Source organism: Hyla sarda, chromosome 3, assembly GCF_029499605.1.
Source record: "Hyla sarda isolate aHylSar1 chromosome 3, aHylSar1.hap1, whole genome shotgun sequence".
Taxonomy (NCBI): domain Eukaryota; kingdom Metazoa; phylum Chordata; class Amphibia; order Anura; family Hylidae; genus Hyla; species Hyla sarda.
The window spans coordinates 94905028-94924890 of NC_079191.1; the positions used below are offsets into that span (position 1 = coordinate 94905028).

The 19863-nt window shown below is 43.8% G+C and overlaps 1 protein-coding gene across 1 annotated transcript in view; it reads left to right on the top strand.

Moving 5' to 3' along the window:
* Nucleotides 1-19863, top strand: part of PROC (protein C, inactivator of coagulation factors Va and VIIIa) — a 47550-nt gene that overhangs the window by 969 nt on the left and 26718 nt on the right. The window contains exons 2-5 of the mRNA XM_056563143.1: nucleotides 4716-4784; nucleotides 6523-6683; nucleotides 6766-6790; nucleotides 6888-6998. Of these exons, the coding sequence (XP_056419118.1) occupies nucleotides 4716-4784; nucleotides 6523-6683; nucleotides 6766-6790; nucleotides 6888-6998 (366 nt within the window). The remainder of the gene's footprint in view (nucleotides 1-4715; nucleotides 4785-6522; nucleotides 6684-6765; nucleotides 6791-6887; nucleotides 6999-19863) is intronic.

Genomic DNA, 19863 nt, shown 5'->3' on the forward strand with positions numbered 1-19863 from the left:
ATACCGGCCGTAAAGCATACCGGTATCCAGTATAGGAGATTTCTATTGAGTGTATGCAAAACTACAGATAAAGGATGTGTGGACATGCTGGGAGCTGTAGTTTTAAAACAGCTGGAGGCAACACTGCTCTAACACAGTTATTTACAAACATTGCAGCTTCAGTTGTTCCTAAACTACAACTCCCAGCATGCTGAAATAGTCAAAGCTTTCTCGGACTCCTGAATGACAAAGAAGTTGATCAGACATTCAGGAGTCTGTGAAAGATGAATGACACACATAGTGACAGCTATGCTGATTAGCATCCAGCTTTACTAGGAGAAGATAAAACAGATAGAACATGTATTCATAAAAATGCTGTACTTTTATCTAAAAAATCATTGCACTAATTTTATAAAGATCTATTCTTATATTTATAATTTTTTTCCTGTTATGAATTCACCATGTCTTCTGATTACTGCAGGCAAGCTCCAAGTATCTTCCTCTGACACATGACACAGCATAAAACCAGAGAGGAAAGGGTTACAGAGTAGAGAGTACTGATTGGCTGACTGCCCAGGCTTGCTCCTGTGAGGGAGACAGACTGACACGCCCCCTCCAGCCTGCACAATGAAAAAGTAACTCACCAGCAGATAAATGCTTAGATCTCTGGATATATAGGTCCGAGACACATAAAAATTATATGCACATGATCAGGATTGGGTCCTGAGTAACATATCACTTTTTTTCTTTTTTTTTGCACTATGACAGGTACGCTTTAAGCAAAAATATATGAATACAAAATCCATCCAAGTGTAGCACAAAGTATTGCTTACTAGTGTATTGCATAATATTCTGTCTTCTCTGTGCTTGGTATGACTGCAGTGTTTTATGATGCTACAGTGAAATCTACCTTTATATGTATATATTGCAGTTGTTTCCAAAACTGTGGACTTCCAGATGTTGCAGAACTACAACTCCGGCATGCCCGGGCAGCCAACGGCTGTTTTGGAATGCTGGGAGTTGTAGTTTTGCAACATCTGGAGGTCTGCCGTTTGGAGACCACTGATATATTGCATATGCAGGAATACTCATATACTTCTACTATCCGTCATTAATTCTCTTAATTTATAGCTAATGATCCAATATTAAAAGGCAGGCAATACAACAGCTAAATACTCAGTTGATTCCTTTCAGACCAAGAGCTTTCACTAGCTGTGTCTTTATGCTCTGCAGTGGGCAGCCTCCAGACTGCCATAAACATCTAGCTGTATACTGTTGTCTTGCAAGTAAATTACGTAGGATTGATTACCCTGTGACAGGCCCTTCTATTATATCACTAGCAGTTTATAACATATACACTCACTGGCCACTTGACTAGGTACTCCTTTCCGAATACCGGGTTGGACCCCCCTTTGCCTTTATTCTCTGTGACCTACTTTCTACAAGGTGCTAGAAACATTCCTCAGAGATTTTGGTCCATACAGACATGATGACATCACACAGTTGCTGCAGATTTGTCGGCTGCACATTCATGATACCAATCACTCGCTTCACCACATCCCAAAGGTGTTCTATATGATTGAGGTCTGGAGCCTGTGAAGACCATTGGAGTACAATGAACTCATTGTCGTGTTCAAATTTTGATGACCTGTGTGAATTGTAGCTCCAGTATCCTGGTATCGCGGGCCGCAGCTATGTCCTGCCTCGGCTGGTGATAGGCTGAGCGCACTGTCATGTAAGGAGCCCAGGGAGGAGGCGGGGCCCAAGCACCTTACATAACAGTGCGCTCAGCCTATCACCAGCCAAGGCTGGACATCGCTGCGGCCCGCAATATGCTGACTGCAGTGTGACATTCCGAGCCAGAAAAGCACGGAGCAGAGCAGCAGCAGAGGAACGGGATGCTGATATCGGCACAACGGGGGAACGTAGGAAGGTGAGTTAAAGTTTTTTTTTTTTTTAGTTTATGCAGCCCGGGCACAGGGGAAGGGAAAAGATTTGCACTGCAGTTCTCTTTTAAATACAGTTTCTTCCTCATTCTGATGCTCTGTTTAAACTTCAGCACCATGCCTAAATGCAATAAGTTGCTGCCATGCAGGCCCAGATTGGGACCATAAATAGGCCTGTATAACCAAACCCCACACCTAGGAGTGACTACAGGTGGGGGTGCAATAACCCATATGAAACACCCTCCCTTTGAAACTTAACTTTTATTTAAGCGTTTGTAGTGGCTGTATTGCAGACTTTAAAAACACAGTAGCAAAGCCTCCCCTACCTGTTTCGTGACAGCATTCACGTCATCAGGGGTGTCTGAGGCATATGACGTCATATGCCTCAGACACCCCTGATGACGTGACTGCTGTCACGAAACATGTAGGGGAGGCTTTGCTACTGTGTTTTTAAAGTCAGCAATACAGCCACTAAATAGTCCCTGTAGTCTTGCAGGCACAGGGAATTTACATGCCTTCTGGTGAAAGCATACATATAAATACTAGTGTGGCGATTTTCTGCTGGTGTTTTTAACCATTAGGTTTTCATAAATCTTATCTACAAACGCTTAAATAAAAAATACATTTCAAAGGGAGGGTGTTTCATATGGGGTATTGCAACCCCACTGGAGTCACTCCTAGGTGTGGGGTTTGGTTATATGGTATACATTAACCCCTACACCATTCTTGGGCTATTTGTTAGTGCATAAATAGGCCTGGGCATTTTAGACTAAGCAGCCTGTTTTTTGGGTGCGGGTCTGACTGCTGGGACCCCCACCAATCACCTTGGTTCAAGTGGCTCTCCAGCTGTTGAAAACCTAGAACTCCCATCATGCCTGGAGAGCCTCAGGAATTATGATAGTTACAATAGTTTTGTAATAGCTGGAGAGCCACAGATTTGGGTACTGTTTCACCCATCATCACTGCAGAACTTGCTGATTGGACAGTCAAGCAGAATACCCAATGATTTCAGAGACACACAGGTGATGTCTCCGTAGTATTTTTCTTCCAAGCTACATCTATTTTCTACAAACTCACACCCGGACATCATGGGTTCCTCACTTTGCCAGCAGACCCTTATCCTCAATATGAAGACAATAATCATTATAACCCTGTCAGACGCTCCCCTGAAAACAATACTGGCATACACCATGCTCCCTGAATGTAACTTTGCCACACTGTACCCTGAAAATAATACTGCCACACACTGTAACTTCTCAGTTCGGCTGAACATCACTCCTGTACTATTTTCCTCCACACCCCTTTGTATGCCCCGACCCCAAAAAACCTCCTTCTGACCCCTCTGTGTCCCCAAAACCCACTGCTGATTAGCTATTTGTGTTAACAAACAATTGAACAGGTTTACCATACTTAATAAAGGGGCAAGGTACATGTTCTAGATTGGTGCCCCTTCCTTTGGATTAGGCTGGATGGAGAATACTTCTGGGATAGTCTCATTTGTATGTGTGATATGGTTTAGCATCAGTGTTGCACAGCCGGGCCATACTGTAGAGAACAGAAAGTTAAATGGGGCAGCTACTACATAGGTATTTCTTATAAATTCTAATTTCATTGTATGTTCATTAGTATTTGAAATGTTTATATAAATGGTCGCAAAAATGCATTCAGTATGTTTGTCTATTGTCTGATGTAATTGGGATGTAATTGGGCATTGTCTATTTTCTCTATGTCTGTTCACTGTACAGGATCATTACCATAATAATTTCCACATGCGGCTATACCAAATATGTAAAAAAAAAATGTATTTGTTCCTTTTTTATTTTATTTTATTTTTTATAGAAAAAGAGGGAAATTTTATTTTTTTATTGAGGCGGGGCTTTTTCACTTTTAATAAAACTTTTTTTTCCTTTTTTTTTTCTAACACTTTTTAGTCACCACAGGAACTAATCTTTAGATTGCTAATACTGATCAATGCTATGCATAGGCATAGCACTGATCAGTGTTACCTGTGATCTACTCCTCTGGTCTGCAGAGGCAGGAGGCAGGTGAGGAGACCTCCGTCCACCATTTTGGCTAATCTGATCCCAGTGGTCGTGTCACAGATGATCGGATCAGCCATAGGAACTGTCGCATTACCAAAGATGCCGTGATCAATTGTAAAATAAACTGAGACTTTTTGTTATGTTTGTGTTGATAAGGAGGAGGCTGCTGGAAAATGATCAGTACAGCATTTCTGTGAAAAGTGACACCAGTAGATGGAGAAGACAATATGAGCTCAACCTCTCCTTCTCTTCTCTGTAAAATGACATCTGCACAGGTCACAGAGAATGCATACAAGCCTGTCCCATGCAAAGAATAAGGTCTGGAGATGTGTCCATGGGGCTTGACATAAGACATGTCACTAAAAGCTGCTAATAACATCTATTATGGGGATATTCCTGTCCCCATAATAATGTACTAAATATATATTTAAAAAAAATAAAAAATAAAAAAACAATCAGAATATAAAAACAGATAAAAAATATGTTTCATTATCTGGATCTAATCAGTAAATAATAATCTAGGCCACATATTTTATTTTAATAGGAAAACATGATGCACATGATGGATGCTCATTATAATCTGTCCATATCTGGCTCAACTGTAATAAAAAGGACTGTCTAGGATCTGGTCTTCTGGCCATAATAACAAATGTGCCTGGAATCCTTTTTTTTTTCATATACTTAATATTGTTACTTAGATTGCATTTATCAGATATAATAATCCCCTTTATTCTCGTCTGCAATACAGATTCACTTTATTGGAATATTTTGTGGTTGGTTATCCTGGGTATTATCCCACAGTGTTGTACAAGATCAAGTAAGTATGTCACCAGTTTGTGATATGATATGATACTGTTCTCTATCTGTCGGTCATGCTTTTAAAGGGAATATCCAGGGAGCAGAAAAAGTATTACTTTTCCTTGCTCCTTGGCGCTCCAAGTCTTCCTTGTTCCTGTCTCTGATGCATAACTTCTGAGATGGAGGAGAGGAAGTACTCTAAACCAAACCCCCATGTGGTGGCCTATAGCCGCACAATGTTGCCAATGTTGTGGTTTCACCTGGATGCAAAGATTGGATGTAATGCAGAAGTTAAGAACTGGGGAACAAAAATAAGGTAATACATTTTCTGCTCTTCTGATAAACCATTTAATATAATTTTTAATCACTTTTAAGGTAATGTGAGCTATCAAAATAATGTGTATAGATACACTGTATATCCACAAGTATATGGACGCCTGACCATCACACATAGAATAGCTGTTTAGACATTCCATTCTAAAGCCCTAATATTAAATAACTGTATAAATCGAAATACATGAATATTCTGTCAAGCCCACTTTTTGAAGATGTAACAGCCTCCACTCCACTAAGATGGCTTTCCACAAGGGGTTGGAGCATACCTGTGGATATTTGTGCCTATTTTTCCAAAACAGCATTGTTTAAACACTGTTGTTGTATGAGAAGGTCTGGCTTCTTTCGTCAGTGATCCAGTTCATTCCAAAGTCTATCAAAAGGGTTGAGGTCAGGGCTCTGGGAGATACTTGCATTCCTCCATACCAACCTTTTAACCACATCTCTTTATGGATCTTTCTTTGTGCAATGGAGGACAGTCATGCTGGAACAGCAAAGGGCCTTCACCAAATTGCTTTCACTAAGTTGGAAGCAGACAGTAATCTAAAATGTATTTGTATGCTGTTGAAAGATGACCTGTGTCCAACACCCCAAATAAGCTTAGGATGCCCTCACACCTTTTTACAGTTTATTGATATAGCTTTATGCTCCTGATATGTGGGTTTATAGTATGTCTGACTATTCCAGGAAACAGCCAGATGGACGTGAACTTAATTTTAATAATGGGAGTCGAAATCAGGCGATGGGTGGGATTATACAGTCAGGAGTGTGAATCTGCTACATATAGGGGTGTGCATGCCTAATACACACACCCTGATTGTATAATCCCACCCATCACTTGATATCCACTCCCATTAATAAAATAAGTTCTGGAATTGTCAGGCAAACTAGAAACCCACATATCTCGGGAATTGTGTTTTATGGGGGGTTGGCTACAGGTTGTGTTTAACATCACCATTCACAGATAATAAAGGTTGTAGCCTTTATCTACAAAAAAGCCCCATACCAGTATAACTCCTCCATGAACACTATACATTTGTTGTAGGTAGTGTTCTCCAGGCAGCTGTCCAACCCAGATTTTTTTGCAAGACTGACAGACAGTGAATGGTAATTTGGATAACACATTCCCTTTGCTTCAGAGTCCAGTGGTGGGTGCTTTACACTACTCCAGTCAGGTAACCTTAGGCTTGTGTTGCAGCTGCTCAACCATGGAAGCCCATACTATGACCAATGTTTCCCAACAGAGATTTTGATGGCTGTGTGCCTAATTTTATGTAATTGTTTACAGTTAATGTGGCAGAACCACCTGAACATAATATTTCTCTGAGGCCATAAAGTGTACATTGAGAAAATCTTTAAAAAGTCTGTAAAGTGAAGCAAACATTCGGAGGACAGTTATTCATAATGTTATTTCTCATTTTCAGTCTTTTTTAATAGACAAGATGCAAATCGGGTGCTAAAGATTCAGAAACGTGCAAATTACGGTCTGGAGGAACTCAGACCGGGCAACCTAGAACGAGAATGCTACGAAGAGAAATGTGATCTTGAGGAGGCCAATGAGATCTTTGAGACTCGGGAACAGACTGTAAGATGTTAACTAGTGAAATGGTTATAATAGATATGCTATATCAATTTATCTTACATTTTTTTGTCCTCCTTCTTTTCAGCTCAACTTCTGGTCAGTTTACTTTGGTAAGGCAAGATAATGTATATTTAGAAACATACAGTAAAAGTAACAGCTGCTGGCAGTAATAAAGTGCTTTTTTTTTTTTTATATATTTTTTTTAAGATGGAGATCAGTGTCTCTCAAACCCTTGTACAAATGGTGACTGCAAAGATGGAATAGGGAGATTTGACTGTATCTGTTCCCAAGGCTGGGAAGGTAAACTGTGCTCTCATGGTGAGTGTTTATTGACCATGTAACTAAATGTTAAGTAGTACACTCTAAAGGAACATGGAGGAGAAAAATAAATGTTATATGCAAACTGAAAAACCAGAAGAAAAATAAAATCAAAAGAATATTTGGTGTGACCACCTTCACGACAACAACACTTCTTCTAGGTACACTAGCACAAAAATTTTTTTTGAAGAAACAGTGAGGTTGTTCCAAACATCTTGGAGAACTAACCATATATCTTTTGTGGATGTAAGCTTGCTCACGTTCTTAATGTCTCTTCATTTAATCCTAGCCAGAAATGGTGGGGCCATATGTTCACTTCCACATCATCTTGTTATTCTTTACTCTGAAGATAGTTCACAAAGGGGTACTAGAGATGAGTGAACTTTAAAAAAATTTGATTTGTCCGATTCGGTCCAAATTTATTCGCGGTGAATCTGTATTAAAAACAGCTATTTCTGGCCTACAGCGAGCCTCAATAGGGGTGTAGAACACTTTGCTTTGTTCTAACACGCATAGGAAGTGTGCTGTGTTAAAGAAATAACACTGTTATTTAGTATGACATGCAGATTACAGGCATCACTATTAGAATCACTGCCGCAGAGCGTCTGGGTGTGGCAGATTTTTTATGTAACTTTTAATTAATTGAATTTGAATTTATTTTAATTTTTTGATTACCCATTCTGGTGAGCATCGAGCTGGCGGTCTGCCACAAGGCGAGCTACCACCTGTTCCAGTCCCTGCCTCTCAGCGCACCTCCATACTCTGAGTGTCCACTTGAAAAGGGAGGGACTACAGTACCAACTTGGACAGGCGCACATTCAGCTTCTGTGCCATTGGATAAGTGTGCGTATAAAGCTAGAAGTGGCTGCAGTGAAAAAGCTTGTACTCCCCTGACTATGCGAATGTTTCATTTAATAATTTACGGCTCATTGTTATCGCTCCAAGCTGTTTAATTGGATTATTGTGATAATTCCAAAGGTAATATGACGACGATGACCATAAGGCCTCAGTATTGAAAAGATTACATACATTTTTTTAAATTTAAAGGGAACCAATCATCACTTTTTACCCCCTGTAACTATTAAAAACACGTCCATATTGTACAATATGTCCTATGAGTCCCTCGCCGATCTCTAGATATTATGCTCTCCACTGACAGCAGGAGAGTGTATGTATCCGGCTGGCACTAGGACCCAGCGGCACTCCAGCCGTCTGCATACTCGCGCGCTCCTTTCCCTGCACGAGCTGACAGGAGAGACGAGGCTGATTCCACTGCGGTCGGGCTGTTAATCACGCCCATGTAGGCGTGTTTAGGACGGCAGGGGCGTGATTTCAGCTCTGGCCATGGTGACTAAATAGGAATGCAGCACCGCCCAAGTGACTACTTACAGAAATTAACATACAGCGCGGGACATTTTATAAGTTGATTTTCGGAGCTTTTCATTCATTGCCATGCACTACAGAAACATGGTAGGAACAATGGTTACATGCTCTAGGATGTGTTTTTAATAGTTACAGGGGGTAAAAAGTGATGATTGGTTCCCTTTAAGATTTATATTAGATTCCCAAGTTTGATGTCCCGGTGTTTACTTTGAACTAAAACTGTGTGACCACAAAACCCAAACTAACAAGGAGTCACATGACGGCACAATGGCAGAGCATTGAGGTGGCAGCAGCTTGAGGAGACCATAATCTGGCAGAATGACACAGCCAGGAATTGGTGGCAGCAAGAGGAGACCATATAGTGGCTGAATGACAGCCTGCAGCTCACGGCAGCATGAGGAGACCATAGGGCCTCACAATCCCTAAGATTTAAAGATTAATTTTAAAATTTAAATTGAAAATTTATGGTAGCTAATGCTACCATGAAAAGTTGTAGGTAATGTCCCAGGCCCAGCAGCATCATTAAACCATATAGTGGCCAAATGACACAGCCTGCAGCTTGCAGCAGCATGAGGAGACCATAGGGCCTCACAATCCCTAAGATTTAAAGATGAATCTTAAAATTTAAATTAAAGATTTATGGTAGCTAGTGCTACCATGAAAATATGCAGAAGCATGAGGAGACCATATAGTCACTGAATGGCAAAGCCTGGAGGTGGTTGAAGCATGAGGAGACCATATAGTGGCTGAATGGCACAGCCTGGAGGTGGCTGAAGCAGGAGGAGACCATATAGTGGCTGAATGGCACATCCTGGAGTTGGCGACAGCATGAGTAGACCATATAGTGGCTGAATGGCACAGCCTGGAGTTGGCGACAGCATGAGTAGACCATATAGTGGCTGAATGGCACAGCCTGGAGGTGGTGGCAGACGAGGAGACCATATAGTGGCTGATTGGCACAGCCTGGAGTTGGCGGAATCATGAGGAGACCATATAGTGGCTGAATGGCACAGCCTGTAGGTGGCTGAAGCATGAGGAGACCATATAGTGGCTGAATGGCACAGCCTGGAGGTGGCTGAAGCATAAGGAGACATATAGTAGCTGAATGGCACAGCCCGGAGTTGGCGGCAGCATGAGTAAACCATATAGTGTCTGAATGGCACAGCCTGGAGTTGGTACCAGATGGGGAGACCATATAGTGGCTGAATGGCAGAGCCTGGAATTGGCGGCAGCATGAGTAAACTATATAGTGTCTGAATGGCACAGCCTGGAGTTGGCTGCATATGAGGAGACCATATAGTGGCTGAATGGCACAGCCTGGAGGTGGCTGAAGCATGAGACCACCATATAGTGGCTGAATGGCACAGCCTGGAGGTGGCTGAAGCATGAGGAGACAATATAGTGGCTGAATGAGACAGCCTGGAGGTGGCAGAAGCAGCATCAGTAGTCCTGAAAGTGACTTGGTGACAGAGTGGTTGGGTGGGAGGCAATACCAGTACCGGGTGACGAAGGTGGGTGAATAAAGGTCTGATGCAGAGGAATGTATGTAACTGGGGAGCAGCACCTTAAAGAGGTACTCCCGTGGAAAACTTTTTTTTTTTTTTTTTAAATCAACTGGTGCCAGAAAGTTAAACAGATTTGTAAATTACTTCTATTAAAAATCTTAATCCTTCCAATACATTTTATGGGCTGTATACTACAGAGGAAATGCTTTTCATTTGGATTTCTCTGATGTCACGACCACAGTGCTCTCTGCTGACCTCTGCTGTCTATTTTAGGAACTGATTAGAGCAGCATATGTTTGCTATGTGGATTTTCTCCTGCTCTGGACAGTTCCAAAAATGGACAGCAGAGAGCACTGTGGTCGTGACATCAGAGAAATCCAAAAAGAAAAGCATTTCTTCTGTAGTATATATCCCCTAAAAAGTACTGGAAGGATTAAGATTTTTTTATAGACGTAATTTACAAATCTGTTTAACTTTCTGGCACCAGTTGATTGAAATTTTTTTTTTCCACAGGAGTACCCCTTTAAAACTATTTGGCACTATCCATATTTGTGAAGCGTTGGTGTGGCACCATGGTCAATCTACTCTGATGCATGGAAATCCTGGCTGATCCATGCCTGATTCATCTTCATAAAGGTCAGTCTCTCCACATTTTTTGTGGACAGACGAGTTCTCCTTGGGGTGACTATGACACCCGCTGCACTAAACACCCTCTCTGATGGCACACTACTGGCCAGGCAGGACAGCTTTTCCAGGGCAAACTCTGCTAGTTTCGTCCACAAATCAAATTTGGCTGCCCAGAAGTCCAGCGGATCTTCAAGGTCTGTTGGCATGGTAATGTCAAGGTATGCCACCACCTGCTGGTTCAGGTCCTGCTCTTAGGTGTACCTGCTGCTGATGAGTTGCTTCACTATGTAGGTGAAGAAAGGTAATATCCCAGCATTAGACTCATTAGACTGTAGACTCAGGCTGCTGCTGATGGGGCTGGTACTGCTCCTGCCACCCCACCCCTCCCCAGCAGCCACTGCAGGGGAAGGTGAGCGCAGAAGGCCCCCCGAGTCAGACCTGTGGCTTCTTCAAAGGGCCTGAGAAAACGGCAGGTGTCACGTATGAGCTGCCACTGGTTCACATTGAATTTACACAGGGTAGTCCCCTTATCCGCTTGGATCATCAAGAAATCGTTGATGGCTTTTCTCTGTTCATACAGTCGGTCCAACATATGGAGGGTGGAATTCAGACATGTGGCAACGTCGCAAATCAGACTATGTTGGGGGATACCGTTCTGATGCTGCAGCTCAAGGAGGGTGTGCTTTGCGGTGTACGAGTGGCTGAAGTGCATGCAAAGATTCCTTCCCATTGTTAGGATGTCTTGCAAAGGGGGGGAACACTACAGGAACCGCTTGACAACCAGATTGAACACGTGTGCCATGCAGGGCGCATGGCTGAGCCTTCCCTGTCGCAGCGCAGACAAGATGTTCTTCCCGTTGTCAGTCACCATGGTTCCCATTTCCAGTTTTCGTGGAGTAAGCCATTCTCTGGTTTCTTTATGAATGACTTTTAGCAGTTCCTCACCTGTGTGACTCTGTTCGCTAAGGCAAACCATCTGAAGAACAGCGTGATACCGCTGTGCCCTGCACACATGGTTTGCTGAAGGGGCACTGAGACTTATCTGGGCAGTGGAGGCTGAGGACACGGTGGAGGATGAGGAGGCATAGTCGCACACTGTCACAGGACCAATGGCCTGAGAGCATGGAGGAGGAAGCGGCGTGACCTGTCCAAGTTCGTGTTGTGGCTGTGCAGGAACCACATTCACCCAGTGGGCCATAAAGGACATGTATTGTCCCTGACCGTAGTTACAGCTCCAGACATTGGCGCTGTCGTGCCCTATGGTACACACCGACAGGCTCAAGGACTGGCCCACCTTCTCTTCCACAAAATTGTGCAGGGCTGGTACTGCCTTCTTCGCCAAAAAATGACGGCTTGGGACTCTCCACCTCGGCTCAGCACAAGCCATCAGTTCTCTGAAAGGTGCAGAGTCCACCACTTGAAAAGGGAGGGACTGCAGCACCAGCAACTTGGACAGGAGCACATTCAGCTTCTGCGCTGTTAAATGAGTGGGCGCATACTGTTATCTCTTGGACATGGTTTTGCAGATGGAATGCTGGCAGAATGACTGACTTAAAGTAGTAGGAGCAGGAGCATCTGGAGCAACAGAAGGAGGGCATGATACACAGCTCCCTTCGGCTGAGGTGGTGGAGCCTTGGCTGGCTGAAAGAGGGAGCGACGTGCCACTGGGTGATGCAGCAGGCTAGACCACTACATCGGAGCCACGGTTCTCCCAGGCCACTTTATGGTGGCGCAGCATATGTTGACGCAGGGCCGTGGTGCCAACATTGGGACCCTGGCCACGCTTCACCTTCTGCCGACACATCTTGCATGTGGGTATGTTAACCTCCTCTGGATGCTTGATGAAAAAGTGGCACACTGCCGAGTAGCTGATTTTCCCACCAACAGTCCACACTAATTGACTGCTACTGCCGCCGTCTCCAGGAACCCCTGTTCTACCCCTGGGAAGGTAGGCTGCCGCGAAGCAGGTGGTCTCGGCCGGGCAAGTTTGGCTCCAGAATTTCCACTTCTGCCACCATGCTGACTGCCAACCATGCTACCACCTTGCTGGCTCAGCTGCTGCCTTACGGGCAACCTGCAACTTTCTTCTCCTGATGATGATGAAACCCCTTCTGCACCCTGCTCCCAATTGTGATCGGCTTCATCATCATCATCATCATCAAGTGTCTGCACGTCACTGATGTCCTCCTCAGGTTCCTCAACAGTGTCTGCTTCAGGACCCTGAACGCTGGCAACACCACTTTCCACGTCACTCTCCTCATTACTACTTGCCCGCCTAGCAGAGGAAGCGGCAGATGTCTACTCCAGCTCTTGGCTGGGCAGTAGCTGCTGATTGTCCTCTATTAGATAGTCCTCAATGAATAGTGGAGCTGAACCCAAAGCATAAGATACTTCTGTAGGGGAGGGAACAGCATGGGACAGAGGCAATGGGAGGACAGGGACTGCTCCCGGGCCATGCCAACTGAGCGTTGTCTCTGTGGAACCCACCTACTGTTGACTGGAGGTATCAGATGTCACTTGTGATGAAGTGGATGACTGTGTTAACCAATCTATGAAAGCAGATGGGTTGCTGGTCGAGACATGACCGCTAGCTGATACCGGGAGCTCATGCCTCTCGGTGCGACTACTGCTGCCACTTGCCCCTAGTATGCTGCGACCTTTGCCTGCACCTCCTCTGTGCACGTCCTGGCACTTCCCTCCCTGACATACGAGTACAATACGCTTCACTATGCTTAAAACAGTATTTGTCTAGAACACCAGCCGGTGATTACTTTTGCCTGGACTTTCACAGTATCTAGGCCCTTGACAGCTTAACAGGTCCAAAATAGTACACTACATAGATGTAGGTATGCGGTATGCACTTATGAGGGCAGAAAAATGCGATACAGTACACTTAAAAAAACTTATTGGAGAAAAACACCAGCCGGTGATTACTTTTGCCTGGCCTTTCACAGTATCTAGGCCATTGACAGATTAACAGGTACAAAATAGTACACTACATAGATGTAGGTATGTGGTATACACTTATGAGGGCAGAAAAATGTGCTACAGTACGCTTAAAAAAGTTTTTTTTAGTAAAACATCAGCCGATGATTACTTTTGCCTGGACTTTCACAGTATCTAGGCCCTTGACAGATTAACAGGTACAAAATAGTACACTACTTAGATGTAGGTATGTGGTATGCACTTTAAAGGCAGAAAAATTAGCTAAAGTATGCTTAAAAACTTATTTTTACACAACAGTGCTGCAGCACACAGACGCTGTGTACTATACCCAAAATTGCACTCTCTCTTTCAGACTATTATGAATGGACTGCTGGGTATGTATTATACCATCTACAGACTAGTGTAACCAGCAGACCATTTGTTGTGGAACAAAGAGGGCAGAAAAATGCGCTTCAGTACGCTTAAAAAAAAGTATTGGAGTAAAACACCAGCCGGTGATTACTTTTGCCTGGACTTTCACAGTATCTAGGCCCTTGACAGATTAACAGGTACAAAATAGTACACTATTTAGATGTACTTATGTGGTATGCACTTATGAGGGCCGAAAAATTAGCTACAGTACGCTTAAAAAAATGTATATGAGTAAAACATCAGCCGGTGATTACTTTTGCCTGGACTTTCACAGTATCTAGGCCCTTGACAGATTAAAAGGTACAAGATAATACACTTCTTAGATGTAGGTATGTTGTATGCACTTATGATGGCAGAAAAATGCGCTACAGTACGCTTAAAAAACTTATTTTTGCACAACACCAGCAGTACACAACAGTGCTGCAGCACACAGTCACTGTGTACTAAACACAAAATTGCACTCTCTCAAAGACTATTAGGAATGGACTGCTAGGTATTATACCGCCTACAGACTAGTATAACCAGCAGGCCATTTGTTGTGGAATAAAGACACAGAATTGCACTGAAAAATTATTGTTCCATCCTCTGCTAAGATTTATGAAGTTAAGGCAGCTTGTTCAAATGTATGAGGCTACACACAGCTATCTGCCCCTCTCTGTAATACAATGCTGAAGAAAGTAACTGGGAGGTTTATGGCTGCAGTAAAAATTCTATTCAGTGAAAAAAGCACTGCTCTCTGTCCACCAGAACGCTGATGTGACTAGGATGTGAAACGCTGCTGGAAAAAGCTTTTCTGTGTGACACACATACACACAGGCTGTCAGTCCTATCTCTCTGCAGTGTAATGAATGAAGTGACTAGCCGGAATATGGCTGCCGATTATATAGGGCTGTGACATCACAGGGGTAACTGGCTGCTGATAGGCTGCATGTTGCATGTGATTCAGGGTCATCCCGCCTTCCCGCCTAGCCTTCCCAGAGTTTCTTGCCTCGGCTCACATGTGGAGCTGCCATTTTAGATGCCCTGGAGCCTGGACCACACTAAATGGAGGCCGTGACGTCACGAGCCTCCAGCACTGCAGCCAACACTCTAAACGAACACCGGGTGCAGCAGGGAGATCGTGGGAGTCCTCAGCGGCAGGACCCCCACGATCAGACATCTTATCCTCTATCCTTTGTATAGGGCATAAGACGTCTAGGGGCGGAGTACCCCTTTAACCCCTTAATGACCAGGCCATTTTACACCTTAGGACCAGAGCGTTTTTTGCATATCTGACCACTGTCACTTTAAACATTAATAACTCTGGAATGCTTTTAGTTATCAATCTGATTCCGAGATTGTTTTTTCTTGACATATTGTACTCTAACATAGTGGTAACATTTTGTGGTAACTTGCATCCTTTCTTGGTGAAAAATCCCAAAATTTGATGAAAAATTTGAAAATTTTGCATTTTTCGAACTTTGAAGCTCTCTGCTTGTAAGGAAAATGGATATTCAAAATATTTTTTTATTTTATTCACATTTCCAATATGTCTACTTTATGTTTGCATCATAAAATTGACTTGTTTTTACTTTTGGAAGACACCAGAGGGCTTCAAAGTTCAGCAGCAATTTTCCAATTTTTCACAAAATTTTGAACCTCGCTTTTTTTCAGAGACCAGTTCAGGTTTGAAGTGGATTTGAAGGGTCTTCCCATTAGAAATACCCCACAAATGACCCCATTATAAAAACTACACCCCCCAAAGTATTCAAAATGACAATCAGTAAGTGTTTTAACCCTTTAGGTGTTTCACAGGAATAGCAGCAAAGTGAAGGAGAAAATTCACAATCTTCATTTTTTACACTCGCATGTTCTTGTAAACCCAATTTTTTAATTTTTACAAGGGGTAAAAGGAGAAAATGTATACTTAAATTTGTAGCCCAATTTCTCTCGAGTAAGCACATACCTCATATGTCTATGTAAAGTGTTCGGCGGGCGCAGTAGAGGGCTCAGAAGCGAAGGAGCGACAAGGGGATTTTGGAGAGTACGTTTTTCAGAAATGGTTTTTGGGGGGCATGTTGCATTTAGGAAGCCCCTATGGTGCCAGAACAGCAAAAATAACCCACATGGCATACCATTTTGGAAACTAGACCCCTTGGGGTACGTAACAAGGAATAAAGTGAGCCTTAATACCCCACAGGTGTTTCACGACTTTTGCATATGTAAAAAAAATAATTTTTTTTTCACTAAAATGTGTTTCCCCCCAAATTTCACATTTTTGCAAGGGTTAATGGCAGAAAATACCCCCCAAAATTTGTAACCCCATCTCTTCTGCGTATGGAGGCACCCCATAAGTTGGCATGAAGTGCATTACGGGCGAACTACAATGCTCCGAAGAGAAGGAGTGATATTTGACTTTTTGAGAGCAAATATTGCTCGGGGGGCATGTCGCATTTAGGAAGCCCCTATGGTGCCAGAACAGCAAAAAAAACACATGGCATACCATTTTGGAAACTAGACCCCTTGAGGAACGTAACAAGGAATAAAGTGAGCCTTAATACCCCACACGGGTTTCACGACTTTTGCATATGTAAAAAAATATATATTTTTTTTTCACTAAAATGTGTGTTTCCCCCCAAATTTCACATTTTTGCAAGGGTTAATAGCAGAAAATACCCCCCCAACATTTGTAACCCCATCTCTTCTGAGTATGGAGGTACCCCATAAGTGGACCTGAAGTGCACTACGGGCGAACTACAATGCTCAGAAGAGGAGGAGCACCATTGAGCTTTTGGAAAGAGAATTCGTTTGGAATGGTAGTCAGGGGCCATGTGCATTTACAAAGCCCCCCGTGGTATCAGAACAGTGGACCCCCCCCACATGTGATCTCATTTTGGAAACTACACCCCTCACAGAATTTAATAAGTGGTGCAGTGAGCATTTACACCCCACTGGCGTTTGACAGATCTTTGGGACAGTGGGCTGTGCAAATGGAAAATTACATTTTTCATTTTCACGGACCACTGTTCCAAAAATCTGTCAGACACCTGTGGGGCGTAAATGCTCACTGTACCCCTTATTACATTACATGAGGGGTGTAGTTTCCAAAATGGGGTCCCATATGGGGGGGGGGTCCATTGTTCTGGTACCATGGGGGCTTTGTAAACACAAGTGGCCTTCAATTCCGGACAAATTTTCTCTTCAAAATCCCAATGGCGCTCCTTCTCTTCTGAGCATTGTAGTGCACCCATAGAGCACTTTACATCCACATATGGGGTATGCGCTTACTCAGAAGAAATTGGGTTACAAATTTTGGGGGGCTTTTTTTTATTTTCCCTTGTGAAAATGAAATTTTTTTTTTTTTTCATATTCCCATCCAACTTTAATGAAAATTTGTCAAACACCTGTGGGGTGTTCAGGCTCACTATACCCCTTGTTACGTTCCGTGAGGGGTGTCGTTTCCAAAATGGGGTCACATGTGGGTATTTATTGTTTTGTGTTTATGTCAGAACCACTGTAAAATCAGCCACCCCTGTGCAAATCACCAATTTAGGCCTCAAATGTACATGGTGCGCTCTCACTCCTGAGCCTTGTTGTGCGTCCGCAGAGCATTTTACGCCCACATATGAGGTATCTCCGTACTCGGGAGAAATTGCGTTACAAATTTTGGGGGTCTTTTTTTCCTTTTACCTCCCGTGAAAATAAAAAGTAAAGGACAACACCAGCATGTTAGTGTAAAAAAATTTTTTTTTTTACACTAACAGGCTGGTGTAGACCCCAACTTTTCTTTTTCATAAGGGGTAAAAGGAAAAAAAGCCCCCAAAATTAGTAACGCAATTTCTCCCGAGTACGGAGATACCCCATATGTGGCACTAAACTGTTTCCTTGAAATACGACAGGGCTCCGAAGTGAGAGAGCGCCAATGCGCATTTGAGGACTAAATTAGGGATTGCACAGGGGTGGACATAGGGGTATTCTACGCCAGTGATTCCCAAACAGGGTGCCTCCAGCTGTTGCTAAACTCCCAGCATGCCTGGACAGTCAGTGGCTGTCCGGAAATGCTGGGAGTTGTTGTTTTGCAACAGCTGGAGGCTCTGTTTTGGAAACACTGCCGTACAATACGTTTTTTATTTTTTATTAGGGGGACAGTGTAAGGGGGTGTATATGTTGTGTTTTACTCTTTATTATGTGTAGTGTAGTGTTTTTAGGGTACATTCACACTGGCGGGTTTACAGTGAATTTACCGCTAGGAGTTTGCGCTGCGGTGAAAAATTTGCCACAGCCCAAACTTGAAGCAGGAAACTTACTGTAAACCGGCCAGTGTGAATGTACCCTGTACGTTCACATGGAGGGCGAACCTCCAGCTGTTTCAAAACTACAACTCCCAGCATGTACTGACAGACCGTGCATGCTGGGAGTTGTACTTTTGCAACAGCTGGAGGCACACTGGTTGGAAAACCTTCAGTTAGGTTCTGTTACCTAACTCAGTATTTTCCAACCAGTGTGCCTCCAGCTGTTGCAAAACTTCAACTCCCAGCATGTACTGATCGCCGAAAGGCATGCTGGGAGATGTAGTTGTGCAACAGCTGGAGGGATCGCAACTACAACTCCCAGCATGCAGAGACAGCTGTTTGCTGTTTAGGCTTGCTGGGAGTTGCAGTTTTGCAACATCTGTAGAGCTATAGTTTAGAGACCACTGCATAGTGGTCTCCAAACTGTGGACCTCCAGATGTTGCAAAACTACAACTCCCAGCATGCCCAGACAGCAAACTGCTGTCTGGGCATGCTGGGAGCTGTAGTTTTGCAAGATCTGGAGGTGCACAGTATAGAGATCACTTTGCAGTGGTCTCAAACTGTAGACCTCCAGCTGTTGCAAAACTGCAACTCCCAGCAAGCCTAAACTGCTCTCTGGGCATGCTGGGAGTTGTAGTTTTGCAACATCTGGAGGGTTACAGTTTAGAGACCACTATAGTGGTCTCAGACTGTAGCCCTCCAGATGTTGCTAAGTAACTCACCGGCTTCCGTTGGATCCAGGGAGCTGCGTCGCGGTCCTCTTCTTCCGCCGATCGTCGCCCGCTGCCGCCGCTGATCGTCGCCGCTGCCGTCGCCGATGGGTAAGTGGATCTTCGGCGCCGGTCCCGGTCGGTTTCCCCGTCCTGCCCCGCCTATTGTGTGAGGGCAGGACGGGGAAACCGAAAGTAAACCCCTCCGCCCCCGATCTGCTATTGGTGGTCGCGTCTAGACCACCAATAGCAGAGATAGGAGGGGTGGCAACCCTGCCACCTCACTCCTATCGCTAAAGGGGGATCGTGGGTGTCTAGGACACCCGCGATCCCCCTTCTATTCCGGGTCACAATAGACCCGTATGACCCGGAATCGGCGCAAATCGCAAGTGTGAATTCACTTGCGATTTGCGCCGATCGCCGACATGGGGGGGTCTAATGACCCCCCTGGGCATTTGCGCGGGGTGCCGGCTGATAGATATCAGCAGTCACCCCGGCGCGATCCCCGCCCGGCGGGGACCGAAATTCCCACGAGCGTACAGGTACGCCCTTGGTCCTTAAGTACCAGGGCGCAAAGGCGTACCTGTACGCCCTTGGTCCTTAAGGGGTTAATGACATTGGATGAATGTTTTGGGTAATTGGAGAAGATTTATCAAAACCTGTGTAGAGGAAAAGTCCATAGCAATCAGATTGCTTCTTTTATTTTTTATTTTTCTGAATAGAATGAATTGCTTTTGAGCATGATGACCCAGAAAACAATCTGCATTCTAATTAGAGCACCAAAAGATATGTTAGAAGGGGGAAAACCCTGTATAACACATAGAATGATAAATGACAGCACATATACAAGTCGAAATAAATGTAACTTACTATGCAAGAAGCTGTGACAGCATTTGATCCGTTCAGGTATTATTAGTTTACAGTATCTAGTTGAACAGATCACATTTTAAATAAATGAATGATAAATTGATGCAAACTGATGCTTAAAAAACAGGAAAGTTTGCATAATCT